The following is a 19312-nucleotide window of genomic DNA, read 5'->3' as shown; positions in this document are numbered from 1 at the left end:
AGGGGTACCAAACTCTCCCACTATTAATGTAAAACTGTTTCCCCTTCACTTCTGTCAATGTCTGCTTCATATATTTCAGAACCCTGTTGTTTGGTACTTATGTTTATAATTACTATATCTTCTTGATGAAGCATACAATGGAACTGAACTTTTTCTCAACAACCATGCAGCACTTGACTTTTACGAAGCACTCTTAGCCGCCGGCCCCTTTCACCAGTGAACTAGCTACACCGTTAAAAATCATGTGAACTTTTGGGGAGTCTAAATGTGGAGAGGGGCTCTGTGTGTTTCTATTCTAAGTCACAGGACTTTTTCTGACTCATCTTTTTGGAATGAGACTCAGCTGTAGTAGTTGTGCCACTTGCTTCCCTGTAATCCCCAACCTCATGAAAAGAATAGTCAGTGACAGTGTTTTTAGGCTTCTTGATTGTTTGGTGTTGGAAGTGCCTCTTGGAAGGCTCTTTAAATAAGAGATGACCTAGTTCTGACTTAGGGAAGCATTTCTTTTAAGCAACGGTTATTATTTTCTTTTAAAGATTCTATTTCTTTGAGAGAGAGAGAGAGAGCATGAGTGGTGGGAGGAGGAGAGGCAGAGGGAGAACCAGGCTCCCCATGAGCAGGGAGCCTGATGCGGGGCTGGATTCTAGGGCCCTGGGATCATGACCTGAGCTTAAGGCAGACGCTTCACCGACTAAGCCCGGGTGCCCCAAAGCAAGGGTTATTTTTTTTAAGATTATTTATTTATTTATTCATGAGAGACACGGGGGGTGGGGGGGGGCAGAGACACAGGCAGAGGGAGAAGCAGGCTCCATGCAGGGAGCCCAACGTGGGACTCCATCCCGGGTCTCCAGGATCATCCCCTGGGCCAAAGGCGGCGCTAAACCGCTGAGCGGGCTGCCCAGCAAGGGTTATTTTTAAAACAAGATAAAACATTAATGCCTGATGTTAAATGAGAGTATCCGAAAGTTTTCAACCACTAGTTGAAGGGTTGCCTGGGGTATAACGGATCTTTACTCTATGGAAACGTTTCTCTTGAGCCAGCACAAGCTAAAAATGGAAATAGCAGCTTAAAGAGCGTGGTTCTAGCCCCCCACATGGTCGCTGTGATGACCAGGGCTGTTCTAAGAGGGGAGAGGATGCGGTCTTTATCAGGAAGAGGCTGGTTGTATTTGTATCTGTACTTTGTTTCTCTTGTAAGGAATTTTTCCTCTGAACACTTTTTAATGAAAGGCAGAGCTAAAACGAGAACAGAACGGCCAAATCCTGAAATCTTGAGTAAGAGGATACCTTTGGAACTTTTTTTTTCCCCTTTGCAACTTAAGAAGGATGGTTTCAGTGCAACACAAGGCAGCACATCTTTACAAAGTGGGTGAAGTGGTTCTGGAACTAACTACCTCGGTCAGTGATGCGGATTCAGAATAAAAGCTTCTAGAAGATTCTGGAGATGTTCATAAGTGGTCGCTGTTTAAGGGGACTGAGGAAGCTTAGGTCATAGGGTCACCTATATTCGTGACCCCTCCGGGCTGGGATCTGGAGCACGGATCTCACAGGATGCCCAGGGCTGCCTCCTGGTGCTGCGCTTGGGTGCCGCTGCCACAGCTGGGCCTGCAGCCTGCAGGTGTCCTGGAGCTCCCTCTAGAAGAGAAGGTGACCACCTGGCGGAAAAGCGAGGGAAACTCTTGACACCCGCTGCTCTGAAGGGACTTGGTAAGGCACAGGCTTCTGTGAGTGTGGCTTGGGAGCGCCCCGACTCCCCAGGCGTACCTCCTGTTCATCTTTACTTCTGACTTGGGCCAAACTAGCGATCCAGATTTCAATCCCGAGTGTTCGGAGGTTGACTCTGCAGTAGCCCATCCACCCCCCTCCCTGAGCTAACAAACGTCGTGGCCCCAGAGTCACATAACAAGTCTGCGGTCAGACAGCAACTGTCAGCTCCTGATTACCCCCTTCCTTCCGCGGAGCCTCCGGGTGCCTTTTGGCCTCACCCCTTGTCAAGGAGCAGGAGGGAAGGGCGAGCAGGGGTGGCCTGCATGGCTGGGTCAGGCGAGGTCTGGCTCCTGGGCAGCGATCGGACACTGCAGGGTCTGGAGGATCTCCAGGAGAGGAAGCAGTTCGGCGGAGAGGAAGGAGAAGCCGCCTGGGTCAGCGGGGACCCCGACTTCCCTCCCATCCTGGCTCCTTACCCTCCGGAGCCCAAAACTTACGCCAAAGCTTAAATGGCTTTTAGGGCAGTTCCATTCAATACACCTTTAATAAACACCTGCTACGTGCAGGAACTGGTGGGAGAGGTCAACACGGTTTTCATCTTTCCAGGAACCCACAGCTGGGTGGCGAGAGTGAAGCTTAGGGACAGCATGACCTGCTCATGACGGACCTGGGGTAGAGGGTGCTCAATGCCAGTCTTGCAAGGCGGTTCCATCCGTGTCAGGATGGAACTTTCTAAAACTGCCAGCCGAAGGGTGTTCAGGGCAGCCGGGAGCGCAGTGGTGACCCCTGGAAGCCACGGCTTTAGATGCGTAATCACAGCGGTGCGCATGGCCCGGCCCACTCTGGTTTGTGTGTCTCTTTTCCAGCCAGAAGTATAGGTTTCAGTCCCGGTGCAAAGTCACCACAGTGACCGGCCAGTGGGAACCACAATGAAGCCCTTGCCGCCCCCTGTGGTCTCTCTGGGGGGCCTGGCCAGGTCGGCACAGTGCTTGAGGCCACGTAGGGAGCTCCACGGAGGCTGACGTGGGCGGGCTGCACCCACCAGCCCCGGCTCGGCCTTGGCTGCGGGGCGAGGGGACGCTCAAAGCCATGCTCAGGTGCCTCGAAGGTCATTTGGGTGTGTGGGCAAAGCAAACGGGGACAGCAGATCACACTCTGCCAAAGCAAAATACTCTAGGCTGCCGACCCCAGAGGCTGGCATCCAAGAGATCTTGGTTCATCTCAAGAGTATTTTTAGCCACTGTAATCTTGTGATGACTTTTTTTTTTGGTTCTAGACTAGAGATGAGCTCTACGAGGTCTTTTTTCTCCCTCACAAGGAGCTGCCACATTGTCTTAGTTGGCAGTTAAGCCACATTTCTTTATTTGATTTTTAAAAAATATTTATTTATTTGTTTATTTATTTGCAAGAGAGCGCACAGCAGGGGAGTGGGGAGGAACAGGAGAGGGACAAGCAGACCTCTGAACCTAGAGCCTGACACAGGACTCGATCCCATGACCCTGAGATCATGACCCAAACCAAAACCAACAGTTGATTGCTCAACCGACTGAGCCACTCAGGCAGGCCAAGCCAAATTTCAGGGGCACCTGGGTGGCCCAGTCCATTAAGCATCTCACTCTTGGTTTTCGCTCAGGTCATGATCTCAGGGTCCTGAGACTGAGCACCACATCGGGCTCCATGCTGAGCGTGGAACCTGCTTGGGATTCTCCTTCTCTCTCTGCACCTCTCCCCACTTGTGCGTTCTCTCTCTCTCTCTCTCTCTCTCTCTGTCTCTAAAGTAATAAATGAATTTGAATAAAAAAAAGAAAAACAAAAGAAAAAACTTCATAAATTGATTAACTCAGTACTTTTAAGTCTATTATGAGTTTATTTTACTATGAGTATTTTAAGCTTCCTCAACTTTTTTGTTTAGCCAAACAAAGGTCATTTTCCTCTCTGCATTTCTGCTGACATGAAAACCTGTCCCAAATCTGGACTCCCACAGGCATATCTAGGACTGTTGACCTTTAGAACTGTTGCTAGCATTCATTATAAAAGTCTGTCATCCAGGGGTGACTAGATGGCTCAGTGGGTTGAGCATCGACTCTTGATTTGGGCTCAGCTCAGGTCATGGTCTTGGGGTTGTGAGATCAAGCCCTCTGTTAAGCTTGGAGAGTTTGCTTGAGATTCTCCCTGCCCCTCTTTCCCTCCCTCATATATCAGTGCACCTGTTTCAGGTACGCCTATCAGGGGTTTTTAGTAGAGTTGTGCAGTCACCATCACAATCACACTTAGAACATTTCCACCAGCCCCAAAGAAACCCCACACCTACTAGTGATCACCCCCTGTTTCCCCCGACTCACTTACTTCCTGGCCCCACAGATTTGGCACAGAGGCATTCCTGTGGAGGGCAGCTTCTGGTTTGGGGAATTAGGCAGCCTGCGGAGCCCACAGCTTTTTTGGGGGTCCTGCCCCTTAGGTCAGCATGCAAGGCTGGGCCAAGCACAGAGAAGGTGTGTGTGGATATGCACCAGTCTCATGGCCTCTAACTCCAGGGAGAGACCTCACATGGATTGGGGATGCAAGAATCTGAGGCCTCTCATCTTGAATAAGTATGGCATTAGAAACAGAAATGACGGGCAGCCCCGGTGGCCCAGCAGTTTAGTGCCGCCTGCAGCCCAGAGCGTGATCCTGGAGACCCGGGATCAAGTCCCACATCCGGCTCCCTGCATGGAGCCTGCTTCTCCCTCTGCCTGTGTCTCTGCCTCTCTCTGTGTGTGTGTCTCTCATGAATAAATAAGTAAAATCTTTTTAAAAAAAGGAAAGAAGAAAGAAAGAAAGAAAGAAAGAAAGAAAGAAAGAAAGAAAGAAAGAAAGAAAGAAAGAAAGAAAGAAAGAAAGAAAGAAAGAAAGAAAGAAAGAAAAGAAACAGAAATGAGTAGGGACGGCTGGGTGGCTCAGCGATTGAGCATCTGCCTTCAGCTCAGGCCGTGACCCCAGGGTCCTGGAATCAAGTCCCTGCACGGAGCCTGCTTCTCCCTCTGCCTGTGTCTCTGCATCTTTCTCTGTGTCTCTCATGAATAAATAAAATCTTAAAAAGAAGAAGAAGAAGAAGAAACAGAAATAAGTAGAACAAAACAAGATGCAAGATCAGACAAGTTCTAGTCTTGGCCACTCTACTGCGTCATTGTATGACCCTCGGGATCATTCCATTGCCCCCAACCCAGCGTTCACATCCCCCAGTGAGAGAGCTGGGCTGATTGATCTGCATGCTGTGTCTTGCGGCCCGTGGGTCCTACAGTCTGTCCTAGAACACAAAATGGTTGTGTAGGAGCTGGCCTTTCGAAGCCCGTTTTCCAAATGAAAACATTGGGATTTCTTGCTTTGAAGTTAGATTAGATCCATGAGGGTTATATGCCCTGTTCAGACTCTCTGCCCCTCACTCACTGTGAGAAGTTGGCTTGTGTCTTAAGCTGAAAGTCTGTTACAGGCCAGTTGCCTGTTTGATTCTACTCCCTGTGCACCCGACCGAAGTAGAGTATTAAAAAATCTTGTGCATGGTCCTACTGAAACACTGAGTTGGAAGGGCAAAGTGGGAGGAAGAGGGTAGAAAGCATTCATTTATTTCCCCCAACATTTTATTTGGTTATGCTTGTTATCACGTCATCCTAGCAACATCTGTGACGGTTGTAATTATTAACTACAGGGACCTTTGTTATGCTAAGAGCCCTAATGATTTTTAGATTTGCAAGCTTTTTCCCCGTTGAATCACTGAGCTGTGGTCGGGTGGGTCTGGGAAGGCGGAAGAATGGATGCCAAATGGATGGGGGGACAGGATGGCCTGGCAAGAATAAGGTGTGTGGAGAGAAGACGAGGCAGGAAGGCCCTGCACCATCCATGGTGACCCTCCAGATGATCCCACCACGTGAAACTCTGGGAAAGTCACGAAACGAATGATGTCCCTGGATTTCGTATGCAGCTTACCTGTTCTGGTTGTCAGAGGGACAAAGCAGCCAGACGTGGTGGAGAGGCAGCTGACATTCTGGTCACAGTGACAAGGCAGCCTGTGAGCTCTGTGGGTGGTTCCGGGAGACAGGGGGAGGCGCATCGGCTGCATGAGGCTCCTAGGTGTGAAGTCTGGAGAGCTGGAAAGCTGGATGATGAACAACTGTAGTAGAGAATTTTAAATGAGGGGCTGATTCTACGTTTTAAATCTCTCTGAAGCCCCGCCTCCTCCTCTCTATTCCCATCACCCCGGCTCTCGTTTAGGTGACCTTGAAGTCTCATCCAGATTGCTTCCCACATTCCATATTTCCCATGCGATAGCCCACGTCATCTCTCAGACACAGAACTACCTAACCCCATGTCCCTTCGTGCTTGACTCTCATCCACTTCTCTCAGATTGTTGACAGGTATCGTTTCCTCGCCAGAATGTTCCAGGTCAGACCCCTGCCCCCAAGAGTGTGGACTGACACCTGTTTCCTTAGCACCCTGCAGTCACCATGTTGGAGCCATTTCCAGACTCTGAAGTAACTACCTGTTTTCTTATCTTTTTTTTTTTTTCCTGTTTTCTTATCTAAAGCCCTCATGAGATGGTCAACGACTCAGCAAGAACATCATTCATGCAATTATATTTACATTGCCTGATGCTTAGGGGATGCTTAAATATTTGAATGTCTGATTCAGTAGATGCTATGGAATAGGCTGGAGGTGTGGTGACATGAAGGATAGACAAGACAGAGCTACGCAGAGACGGGCACTGCTGACATGAAAACCAGCAGAGGAGATGGCAGGTGGTTTGATGTGATTGGAGTATAGAGCAAGAGTTGGCCAACCACGGCCTGTAGGCCAACTCTGGCCCCCCGTCTGTTTTTGTAAATAAAGATTTATTGTAACAAAGCTCTTCTTGTTCATGACCACACTGTCTATAACCTTCATACTACGTGTAGAGTTGAGTAGTTGCCACCGTAAAGCCTGCAAAGCACAAATTTTTTACCCTCAGCCCCTTACAGAAAAAAGTTACCACCCCTGGAATAGAGGAGAAAGGGAAGAGTAGTAGGAGACGAAATGTGAAAGGTTAGGTAGGGCTGTATCCTGGAATTCTCTGAATAAAGTATAAATTCCTCAGTCACATGCCCTGTAGACGACCATACTGGCTTTTTAAAAAACCCATTTCTCTTTCCCTTGGTCCGGTGCTCAATAGAAAGTACTCAGTCATGAACACGTTGTGCTCATTTTCCCTCACACTAGCCTGCCCCTCTTCTAATGCCGCTCACACCGACCCTGTTCTTGGGGTATTGAGGGTCTCAGGGACTGTACATGGCTAGGTATGCGGACTGATAAAATTACACAGCTCTGGTTAATGTGAATGTGCTCTAATTGCAGCTGGAGAAAAAGTATTCTTAAACTCAGTCTTTCCTCCACGCCCCACCCCCAAAATCTCAGGAAAGGTGGAGCAAAAAGATAAGCTATGAACTAAAATTAAAATCTTAGGGCATATTGTTTCAAAAGTTGACATTTTAAGAAGAAAGGTATACAAAACCTGATCTCAGGGCGCCGGGGTGGCTCAGTAAGTTAAGCACCTGTGTTCGGCTCAGGTCCTGATCTCGGAGTCCTGGGATCGAGCCCCACATTGGGCTCCCTGCTCAGCAGGGAGTCTGCTTCTCCCTCTGCCCCTGCCCCTCCCCCTCACTCATTCTCTCTCTCTCTCTCTCTCTCTCTCTCTCAAATAAATAACATCTTTAAAAAAATAAAACCTGATGTCAAAGAGAAGAAACCTACAGGCCAATCTGTCTTGTGAATATGGATATAGAAATTATAAACAAAATATTAGCAAATCAAATTCAGTGATGTCTAAAAACAACGACATCACAACCAGACTGGACTTGTTCTGAGAATGCAAAGTTGGTTTAACGTTTGAAAACCAATAGTTGTAGTTCAGCTCATTAACAGAATAAAGGAGGGAAAATAGATGGTCATCTCTCCTCAGGCTCCTCAGCCAGGTCATTCTTTACGTGGGGAGTTGTCCGGTGCCTTGTAGGAGGTAGAGCATCACTGCTGGCCTCCAACCCCGAGATGCCAGTGGCAGCCACCCAGTCGTGACAACCGGAAGTGTGTCCAGACATCGCCAAATGCCCTGTGAAGGGTAACATCACCCCCAGCTGAGAACCACTGTAACACATAAAAAGATTTGACAAAATTCAAAACCTGTTCATTATTTTCAAATCAACATGCTCAGCAAACTGGGAATAAAAGAAAACTTTCTTAATCTGATAAAAATCATTTTTAAAAAAATCTACAGCAGTGAGCACTTGGGTGGCTCAGCGGTTGAGCGTCTGCCTTTGGCTCAGGGTGTGATCCCGGAGTCCTGGGATGGAGTCTTGCATCGGGCTCCCCATAGGGAGCCTTCTTCTCCCTCTGCCTGTGTCTCTCCCTCTCTCTGTGTGTGTCATGAATAAATAAATAAAATCTTTAAAAAAGAAAAAAGAAAATCAAAATGAGACACTGCCATATGCCTGCCCCAGAGGGAGAGCCAGCAGGCTGGCCGGAGGGAGTGTGCGCTGGCCGAGCCCTCCGGAGAGCTGTTTGTCTGCATCTACCAAAGCAGACACATGTCTGTGATGCAGCAAATGTAGGTTTATATCCGGACCCAGCCGCAGACTGGTCACCTTTCCCTGAGTCCTCCTGCCTTCAGGCTTAAACTAATGTAGCCAAGGCGAGGTTGAGAAATTTGCATGTATTCTTTGGTTGATCGTACCAAAAACAAATGAATGCTTTCAACCATCTCTGAATTTGTGAAGCCTGCAGGCTCTGCGATGGGCCTGGGAGTCAGGTGCTTTGGGTGGATGGGCATTTGTGTAACCGCCCAGATCCCAGTGGGAGAAGCATTCTCCCTGCATCACCTCGGTGAACAATTTTTTATCTTTTAAGTAGGCTCTATGCTGAGCGTGGAGCCCAACGTGGGACTTGAACTCACAACCCTGAGACCAAGACCTGACATGAAATCAAGAGTCAGATGCTTAACTGATCGAGCCACCCAGGTGCCACCACCCCCCTCCCCACCCCTCTGCTGGGGTCAGCTCTTTAATCCTGTTTGCTTCCACCACTTTTTTGGTTGTTTTGTTGAAGTTTGTACTCATAGAGGGTCAAGTAGTTTCCTAGGATTTTGAAAAACACCCTCCTCCCATATCCTACTCACTAGAAGACATGACTTTTTTCTTTAAAGATTTTGTTTATTTGAGAGAAAGTGAGCAAGAGTAAGTGAGAGAGAGCACAAGGTGGGGAAGGGGCAGAGGGAGAGGGAGAAGCAGACTCCCCGCTGAGCAGGGACCCCGATGCTGGACTCGATCCAGGACCCCGGGATGGTGACCTGAGCCGAGGCAGATGCTCAACCACTGAGCCACCCAGGTGCCCTGGAGGACACAAATTTAACTGCCCCCATTTCTTCTTTTTTTGCCTCCATCCCCCTCTCACTGCCATTGTCGACATTTTACTGTGTATACTTTAAGTATTTTGTAGGGGGGGTTATGTTAAGTATGTGTATTTTTTTTAAAGATTTTATTTATTTATTCATGAGAGACAGAGACAGAGAGAGAGAGGCAGAGACACAGGCAGAGGGAGAAGCAGGCTCCATGCAGGGAGCCTGACATGGGACTCGATCCCAGGTCTCCAGGATCACGCCCTGAGCCGAAGGCGGCGCTAAACCGCTGAGCCACCAGGGCTGCCAGTATGCATATATTTAAGTCAAATTGAGACAACTGTTTTTCTATCTGCATTTTTTTCACTTTATATTCTTTTGGAAAAAGAATGGCCTGATTTTCACTCTGGGAAGCTTTCAGGGTCTGGGTCTTTGGCATCCTGAGATTTCGGTGATGGGCCTGGATGGGGGGCTGCTGTATCCTGGTTCATTAGGTGGTTCTCATGGTGCCTTCCCATCTGGAAACTCAAAGCCCTCAGTTTAGGGAACTTTTCCTTGAATTCTTTTATTTATTTTGATACTTTCTTGCCCTCTGCTTTTCTGATTTATCTTTCTGGAGCTCTTGTTGTCAGATGTTGGCCCTCTCATACTTAATCTTCTAATTTTCTTGTCTTCCCTGTTTTTTTTTTTTTTAATTGTCTGTTTGTTTTACTTGACTCGTTTTTCTACTTTATCTTGTGGGCATTGGTTTCATTTTTCAGTGCTGCTGTCCTTGTGTTCATTTCTAAGGGCTGTTTTTGGTCCTCTGGATTGTTTTTTTCTTTTCTTTTCTTTTCTTTTTTTTTTTTTTAAATAGCATCACATTCTTGGAGGGTTCGGTATCTCCTCATCTCTCTGGGGACATTAATAGCAATCTTTTAGAAATTGTCATCAGTTCTGCAGAGTTTGTTTTGCAAGTTGCTTTCTTGTCCTGTTTGTTCGGGTTTGTCTTTCATGGTGAAGGGTTTTCTCAGCCGCTTGGTGATCCTTCGGCGTGTGCACGTATTTAAAGAGAGGACATTGAGAAGCTGATTAGAAATTCAACAAATTCACGGGTTTGTTGACTGTGGCCTCTGCCTGTGGGGGGATCTTCCTGAGCTGCTTGGTCGGGGAACCCATGGTGTCCGCCCCTTTGGGCCCCTGGACTTTCAGACACCCCAGGGAGAACTTCCAGGCTTCTGTGCAGAGGGTGTCGCTTTGGCCTCATATCCTATTTCCATTACGGTCCTTCATGATCAGCTCCGCTTCACATCCCTCTTTTACCTTCTTTAAGAAACAACATCGAGTTTGCTGCCAGGGTGACCTCATTCCTGCTGAACCCATTCTGCTCCTTTCACCATCCTCCTGGCCCCCCATCCCAGCACTGCCCTGCGCCCCGGTGCCTGAGCGTCCGAGTCCCCGACACTCAGCACGTTGGTCACCGGCTGACACTCAGCTCCCTGCTGCTTCCTCACTTCCCACATTTCGTTACTGCTGTCTCCTTGCCTATTATTTTTGTCTTTGTGATTTGCACCTTAAAAAAAATAATAATAGGGGCACCTGGGTGGCTCAGGGGTTGAGTGTCTGCCTTCAGCTCAGGTCGTGATCCCAGGGTCCTGGGATCAAGTCCTGCATCGGGGTTCTGGGATTGAGTCCTGCCTGCTTCTCCCCCTGCCTGTGTCTCTGCCTCTCTCTCTCTGTGTCTCTCATGACTCAGTCAACCAATCAATCAATCAGTCAATCTCGTTGTTTTGGTGAGGTTTCCAGAGAAAGAGGACAGAAGTGTGTGCGTAGGTGCCACTCTCTTTAACCAAAGACGTGCCCCGCTATGTTGTGGGAAGACGTCTGAGAGCAGTAAGGTGAGACCAGTGTTCCAAGGAGGTCCGAAGAAGAATGATTTCTTTGGTCATTGACTCACCAGGAACCACAAGACTGATGTTGGTAATAGGTCCTAAGACCCTTTATCTGCTGTAGCTTCTTGGCCATGTTCTTTTTCCTGCAGGTTCGATGGGGAGGGACACACAGACACACGTTTGTCAGTGGGGCCACCTGAACGGCTGACTCTCCCCAGCGGGAACTTTGAAAGGGCCGTGGATTCCACTCCGGGCTCTACACAGATCCCAGCTCCGTCTTATTTTTTCTCTCCAGACTGGCTACTGTTTGTCTTATCCCTTCTGTGTCTGTAGGATGATGAGAGCCTGAAGTACCTGACACATGAGGAAAAGGATGTCATCCTGTTTTTCGAAGAGACCATTGATTCCCTGGAAGATGACTTTGAGGAGCAAGTCGAGTGTGACAGCGGCCTACACTGCCACTCTCCGGGGACCCTGGAGGAGAGCGCTTCTGGAACCTCAGAGCCAGGAGATGTCATCGATTTGGTGCAGCCAGCACTCCCCAAGGCCGAGGAACCTGAGTGCCTCCCAGCTGCGACCGAGACAGCAGGTGAGGAGCGAAGCCCCATCCCCAGGCCTCTGGCTTGGTTCATTAGTGTTTCAGGGGACACTGTGGCCTTCCCCTGTGTGTGCCGGGATGGACGCCATTGGGCCCCATTGGGTTTTTGCAGGCCAGAGGCATGCTCTTGGCAGCTTGAGCGTCCAACCAAGTAGGTGCTTTCTTTACACATATTAAAGAAAAAGAAAGAAAAGAAAAGAAAAAAGAAAAAGAAAAGAAAGAGAAAGGAAGGAAGGAAGGAAGGAAGGAAGGAAGGAAGGAAGGAAGGAAAGAAAGAAAAAAGAAAAAGAAAAGAAAGAAAAGAAAAGAAAAGAACAGAAAAGAAAGAGGGATGCCTGGGTGGCTCAGTGGCTGAGCATCTACCTTTGGCTTAGGCCATGATCCCGGGGTCCTGGGATCAAGTCTCACATTGGGCTCCCCGCAGGGAGCCTGCTTCTCCCTCTGCCTGTGTCTCTGCCTCTCTCTCTCTTTCTCTGTCTCTCATGAATAAATAAATAAAATCTTAAAAAAAAAAAAAAAAAAAGACCAGCTGAGTGTGCCAGACAACCCTGGGTAGGCCTCAACACACCAGCCATCGAGCCTTTACTACGATCTTAACAGATACCGATTGCAGGCGGCCCAGCACTGCTTGCATGTACATCCATGCACCATCTCCTGCTGCACAACTGAAAGCCTCATCTCACTTATCTCCATCCTCAGAATCTCCTGTCCCACCTGCCCCAGCCGGTACTTAAACAACTACTGTGAAAACACCACCCGAGGGACGGCAGGGCGGGGTGGCTTTCTCTCGGGAAGTGTTTCCCTTGGCACAAGTATATGATCTGGCATTTTTAAAGGATCAGCAGTTCAAATTAACTTCAGGAACTAAAAGTGTGATAACAACAGGAAGCTCAGTCTCTTCTTTGCCGACAAGGCTGCAAACGAGGGTCCACATGTAGAGTCTAGAACCCCGGTCTGTGAAATTTGATGGAATATGTGGCCTTGCTCTCTCTCTCTTTCTCCCATTCGTTCTCTCTCTCTCTCTCTCTCTCTCTTCTCTCTCACACACACACAAAAGAAAAAAAAAAGGAAAAAAAGGAGAAAAAATACATCTAGAGGCTTGTGACAATGGCAGTATTTTGTAGTAAGAGCCAAAATACTCTCCTTTCTGTTTCTACCTCATCCTTATCCCGTTGCCCGTGTTCTTTTCCAGTATCTTTTCCAATCACACAAAAAAACAGCAAGATGATCCCCCCTCGTCCATTCCCTCTGCTCTTCCCACAGGATTCAAAAGACAAAAAGCAGGCCTCTCCTTTGCGGCCTCCCCGAATCAAGCAAACCTACAAGGAAGATGCTGAGCCAAACTCTTGTCCACTCTTTTCCTGTTTTCCTGAACCAGCTGAGTTTCAAATACTCTCAATATGAAAAGTCATGCTATGGAAATAGGGCTCTAAGATTGCTCAAAATCTGAGCTCAAACCCAAAAGCTAAAACATAAGTACATTGTACGTTTTCTTCGTAAGATGAATGATTACACCTGGAAGTCATTTCCAACTTACTTTTTTCCTTCCTTCCTTCCTTCCTTCCTTCCTTCCTTCCTTCCTTCCTTCCTTCTTCTCTCTAAAGGTTTTATTTATTTATTCATGAGAGACACAGAGAGAGAGGCAGAGACACCGGCAGAGGGAGAAACAGGCTCCATGCAGGGAGCCCAATGGGGAACTCGATCCCAGGACCCTGGGATCACGACCTGAGACGAAGGCAGATGCTCAACCACTGAGCTGAATAATATCCACTGGGTTATTATGCCCTCCTGGTCCACACATCCCCAGCAGCCTACACACTCCGTGTGTGTCCCAGGGACAGAGCATTGAGACTGGAACCTTCCCCATCACCAATGGACTCCTCATCCGGTGGTGGTGAGACTCACACAGGACGTTCTCCTGGTCCAGGGAGGGTAGGTGACAGGACGTGCTGCTGCTCACCCTGGCCCTGTGTCCCTTGGAGGCCTCGTGAATTCAGCAAGAAGGAAATGCGGTGCATTTACTTTTACCTAAGGTGGTAGCTTATGAGGATTCTGTGTCCTTTTCAGGGGCTGGTCCTGTCGCGAAGGAAGACACCCCCGATGTCGTCGTGGAATGCAGGAAACCAGAAGCGGGGGGTCCTCCCTCACCAGGCTCTGCGGCCTCAGAGGCCCCTCCCGTGCCACCAGCCCGGCCTGTGGCCACCGCCGCAACATCCCCCAGGAAGGAGCTGCTGGCCCCTCCCGCAGAGCACCCCAAACTGCCCCGCTCTGTCCCCACCCCGCTGGTGATCGCTCAGAAAATGTCCGAGAAGCTGGCGGGAAGTGAGGCATTTGCACCCCCGTCCCCCTCCAAGGAGAGCAAGCCTGGGGACTGGAGGACACTGCCTTCGGGGGCCCCTCGGAACGGGGACCCCTGCCTGTGGCCCAGACCCGCGGCGCAGCCTGCGCCCAAGATCCACCGCTTCCCGAGCAACATCAGCGTGACCAACAGCGCGGGCAAGGAGTTCAACAAGACCATCTCCAAAGCGGCCGTCAACGTGCAGGAGCGGAAGGCCCGGGTCCTGGCCAACATCAACGGTGTCTCCTTCCTGTCGCCAGGGGCCGCGGGGGCAGAGCCCGCCGAGCCAGGGAGGAGCAGCTCTCCGGAGCTGGGGCCGCGGGGCCCGAGCAAGCCGGTGGGCCCAGCCCAGGAGGCCGTGTCCACGCGGGCGGGCTTGCAGCCGGGCGCTCAGCAGTCCAGAGGCGTGCAGACGGAGCACTGCTTGCCCCTGGCCAACGGCTTCCAGAGCATTCACGACGTGCTCAGGAGTGAGCCCAGCACCTTGGTCTCGACTGGGAAGACTGTCACCTTCCGTGCAGACCCGGCGCTTGCCACCAAACTGGCACGCCAGGATGCCAGCAAGAGCTTCTATGAGCCCCGGCAGCCGGGCTGCAGCCAGGATGCTCGGAAGCGCTCAGGGTCGCTGCCCCGTGCTGTGGGCTTCAGGCCCCAGGGCATCACCGTCCAGTTCTCCGGCCGTGGCTCCACGGAGGAGGCCCGCCGCGAGGCCCTGCGGAAGCTCGGCCTTCTGAAGGAGAACTTGTGACGGGGGTGGCGGGGGTGGCCTCGAATGGATGTGCCCGTGGGAGGAGCCCAGGCTGTGGACCCTGTGGAGGACGACAGATGACAGATGACGGGTGCCGGGACTCCGCGGTCCGGGCCGCCTGCCGCCTGCCACCTCTGAGCTCAGTGAGCCTGCCAGGACAGTCCGGCCCCACATCCTGTCTCCCTTTTTCCGGGAGCTCAGAGACTAACCCCCACAACCCTAGATGCCATACCTTTTCTTGGATTTAGAAGGAGGGGGATTGGGTCTGATTTGTTACTGCTTCAGTCGCTCATCTTAGACTTTTATCCCAAGGACGTGACACCCGAGCCAGGTTGGAGGTCTTATACGCAGTCATCGATGAAAGGGATCTTTCTCTTCCTTTCCTGCGAAAATAAAACAGAAAATGCCCGTTCAATTTCCATAACATCTCAAAGCATCTCCTCCGGTTTTCCTGTTTGTTTTTCAGGGGCCAACGATGGTGTGTTTAGCCCTGGATGTGCCCTTGTTTCTGGATATAATTTGGTCTGCCCATTGGTTGTTGTGGTTGTTTTAATTGAAAACTGAAATGAAACCTTCAGGGTATGATTTACTGTAATTTTGAGTTATGGGAGCGGAATGGAAAGGTTGGATTTGGAAAAGGTGGTAATTTTCAGAAAGCAAGTCTCGTCAGCCTCCAGGGGGCTTTTGTCACTGGGACATACGTGGGTGAGCGTGCACCGTGTGTATACATGTACATAACGTGTTTATAGAAACGTGTGCTCACACGTACATACGTTTGTTAGTCCGCATACACAGACTTCTCACGACCCTATCAAGTCACTACAGGATGGAAGCCCTTCCTCTCTCGACAGGTGCAGCTGTCCCCGCTGTGACGGTGGCACAGAGATCCGTACCTCTCAGGGCACATCTCCACAATCAAAAGTGCTTCTTGCTCACCCCCGTGTCGCTCTGTACCCAAGGAAAGTGATATTCCAAGTAGGCTTCCAGAAAAGCAAGGTAGCTCCATGTTTTTAAGGATTTATCACCCCATCGTAACCTGATTTCAGTTTATCGCCCCGTCTTTGCCGTGCGTGCGCCAGGGTAGCTAGCAAACGGAGGGAAACAGAAACCGTTCCTGAGATCCCTCACGTTCTGTGAGCAGGATCTCTCAGGATTAGTTGTAAAGGGGAAAAACACCCCAGCAAACTAGGTTACACGGTATGAAAAGAACTGGTCGTCTCCCAGGCTGTGGGTTACATGCTGACTTGTAGCCACGAGCGTTATTAAAACTATTTAAGGCTGGAGTCTTAAGCCTCTAAAAATAGACTGGGAAGGGCCACAGTTACAGTCATGCCCTTTTGTTATTATGTCTCAGCCAGTGTCACAGAATCGGTTTCCTCCTGTTGAGTATTATTCAAATTAAAACTTTTAAATGTGCTGCAAAGCACCTCTTTCATAGTATTCAGTTCACCTTGTAAGTTACATAAAATGATTGTCATTTTTTTCCCCTTAGAACTACAGTATTTAGTGTCTCTGAGTCCTCCTGAAATAATCCTGTAGGTTCCCGATGGTCTTAATTTAAATAGGTGCTTTGATTTTACAGGTTTTTAAAATAGTTTTTATTGTACTCCTATTTATGTTGCATTTGTTTGAAGAGTTCTTGAGGGCTGTATTACCTTTCCACAGAGTGAGATGCCGTACACAGTGTTTCAGAATAGAGGGTCTTGATGTGGCTGACGTTTTAAATATCCTTTACGTACGAGAATTATCTCTTTTATGCTGTCCTATGACTTTGTTGTGATTAAGGTGAACGAGACACTATATTAGTATATTTGTTCTCATAATGACGTTTTTGAAAAATAAATTTTAGAGATTTATCTTAAGTTACAAACAGCTTTGTTTTTGCATTTTATACTTAACGCTCATTTATTTTTCTTTTAAATGGTTCTATCCTCCCCTCCTATTTATTCATAATTACCCTGGCCATTTCTTGTGCCCAAAACCCTAGTAATTAAAGCCATGCGTTTTGCATGAGGTTCCAACGATAGCTGCTAATGAAGTAACCTGTATGTGTCCGTATCATGTTAACGCAAACATCTAGTTTGCAGAGAGTCATTAGCTCCCTCACCGTAACTACGTGATAGGACACTCACAAGGGGTCGTCTTCAAGGTTAAGGACCACATTTCCAAGCAAAACTGTAATGAAAAGAAAAGATCGGGGATCCCTGGGTGGCTCAGTGGTTTGGCACCTGCCTTTGGCCCAGGGAGTGATCCTGGAGTCCTGGGATCGAGTCCCGTGTTGGGCTCCCAGCATGGAGCCTGCTTCTCCCTCCTCCTGTATCTCTGCCTCTCTCTCTCTCTCTATCATAAATAAATGAATAAATCTTAAAAAAAAAAAAAAAAAGAAAGAAAAGATGACTTTTGAAGTGTCCAGTTGTTTTTTTTTTCTTTTTAAAGTGATAGCTGTACCTCACTCTCCATTTTTATGAAACTCTTCATCTTAATACTTAAAATCCAGAAAAAAGAATTCTTTGCTTTTAGGAGAGGTACACGCACCCAGCCTGGAGTCTCCTCTGCACACAGTAATACTCCGCAGAGACCAGAGTAACCACATCTGTTCTGAGCCCTCTTCCAACCCCGCTCCGCTCTGTGGCTCCTCTGCGCTTGCGAATCTGCACAGAAGTGAGAGAAAGGCCGACCTTTGCTTTTCTCGCCCCAGCTGGCGTCATCCTCTTAGGAGACCCTAAGTGGTGGAAGAGGAGAGAAGACACAGGGCATCCTGAGTCCGTGCAGGTGCACAAGGCGGGCCGGGCCTGAGCCCTCCTGCTCTTGTGTCTTCCCCGAGCTGCACACGTGGACATGGACGGTACAGGGTTCTTCACCCCTAACTCCCCGTGGGTGGGCTCCCCGTTTTCATGGGGTTGATGCGTGAGGCCTCGGCAGATCCTGAGGATTGGCCTTTTTATCTGTAAGAACTCAGAGAGGGGTTCTCTTCATGACACTCGTACAGCTCTGGCCACGGGGACTTTGACCCTTCAGTGGGTTTGGTTGGGATATTTTTGACGCATGTGATCTCCGAAATCAGCTCTTTATGTTTATTCAGGAGGAACGCAGAGCGAGAACTAAGATAAATATGAAAACAATATGCTCTTATCGAGAAGCACCGTCGCCCTGATGGAGGTGACAAAAGGAGGCATTGTCTTCTCCAGGAGTGTTTCTCTATGACCCGGACAAGTTTTAATAAACTTTTCTCCCTCGGCTGTCCCTTGGGTTCTTAAATGTTTGTCATCAAACCCTTGAGTTCCCTAAGGGCTGGGGAGCCGGTGGCTGTGTTTTTCCCCCCACGGCCCCGCCCGCCCAGGAGGAGGGGGGGCGGGGGAGCAGTGCTCACCTGTGAAAGGTTCGTGTTGTCACCGCAATGACAAGCCACCAAACAGGTTCTGTTTGTTCTTTTCACGGCGAGGCTTTCTCCAGCTTTCAAGTATGGGAACAAGTTGGCATATCCTTTTCTAATCTGCTCGCTGGACAAGCCCTGCTTTCAGATACCTGAGAAAGGAGAAGGCAGGGCCGTAAGCCGCGTCCTGGGAAGACGGGGACTCAGGGACTCGAGTTGGCGGAGGAGGGCCGCGGGCCTGGGGCTGGGCCCGGAATGTGGCCACCTGCCCCCTAGCTGACTGTCCCAGTCATCCAGGCCCTGCTTCCCCGTCCTGCCGGGTTCTCTCCGTTTTCCCCAAGGGCACTGCTGGGGGAGAAATCCACCTGCCCACAAGAGGGAAGGCCAGGCATGAGGGCATAATGACCCAAGGCCACCACCCTCAGCGTAAATGGTCAGCCTTGTGTGTGACAGTCTTCGCAGTCCTTCTAAAATGTCTCTTTCTTTCAAAACAGATAATGAAACTCTTCCCTACAGATTCCGAACTCATAAGACTTCAGAAATGCCACCCCCTGCCATCACCAGCAGGCTGGCTCTGTCCTGGCTGTTGTCCTTCCAGGGAGGCCCCCGGGGCCACCGACCCCCGGGAGACCCGCAGAGCCTGTCTCCCCCAACCCCCATACCATCTTCGCACCCACCCTGCCAGCCCGGCTTCTCCTTATCATCTGAATCGGATGAACTTTCTATCCAACAATGAGCTAAAGGTGCAGAAACAGGGTGATTTCCAGAAATGACCCAGAGAGCCAAAGTAGCCAGCATGTGTTTTCGAAGCTGGGTGGGGGAACCACTGGTGGCCCTAAGTTAGGACTGGCCAAGCCTGGGACGCCTCCTAGAGTTGTTTCCTGCCTTGGATGGATTCCTTGGCAGTCCCCAGACCTCTCTGCCTTGGGGCCCCACGGGCCCTTCCACTCTGGGGATGTGCCAGGATCCAGAGCGAAGCCAAGTCAGAAGGAATCTCCCTGCCTCGACGGCTGAGTTCCATATAGGTTTCCCTGGTTCCCACTGCTTCTTCACGGTCCTTGAGGCCAGCTCTTTCCCCAGCTGAACAGGTCTCTGAGGTTCAGAGAACATTTCCAAGGGGAAGGCCACCCTAGTTTTGTGGAGGGCCTCAGGGTCTACTTTCTGGGTGCTGGAGCTGCTAGCCTGGCGGCTTAGGTTCAGGACTCGGGGGTCAGCCCCACCCCACACCTGCAGTGAAGGCTGTGGCTGTGCCAGTCGGGCCCCGGGCCCGAGGTAGGAATG

General features: G+C 49.7%; 1 protein-coding gene across 4 annotated transcripts in view; it reads left to right on the top strand.

Moving 5' to 3' along the window:
* Positions 1-16960, top strand: part of PROSER2 (proline and serine rich 2) — a 40792-nt gene extending 23832 nt beyond the window's left edge. For all 4 annotated transcript variants that reach the window (XM_041767086.1, XM_041767084.1, XM_041767088.1 and 1 more), the window contains exons 3-4: positions 11308-11563; positions 13640-16960. In XM_041767086.1, the coding sequence (XP_041623020.1) occupies positions 11308-11563; positions 13640-14658 (1275 nt within the window). In that variant the 3' untranslated portion in view covers positions 14659-16960. The remainder of the gene's footprint in view (positions 1-11307; positions 11564-13639) is intronic.
* Positions 16961-19312: the final 2352 nt, after the last annotated feature.

The sequence above is a fragment of the Vulpes lagopus genome, chromosome 8, assembly GCF_018345385.1.
Source record: "Vulpes lagopus strain Blue_001 chromosome 8, ASM1834538v1, whole genome shotgun sequence".
In the NCBI taxonomy this organism is placed as follows: Eukaryota; Metazoa; Chordata; class Mammalia; order Carnivora; family Canidae; genus Vulpes; species Vulpes lagopus.
Note: the sequence above shows the minus strand (reverse complement) of the source record. Positions and strands in the feature narration are given on the sequence as shown.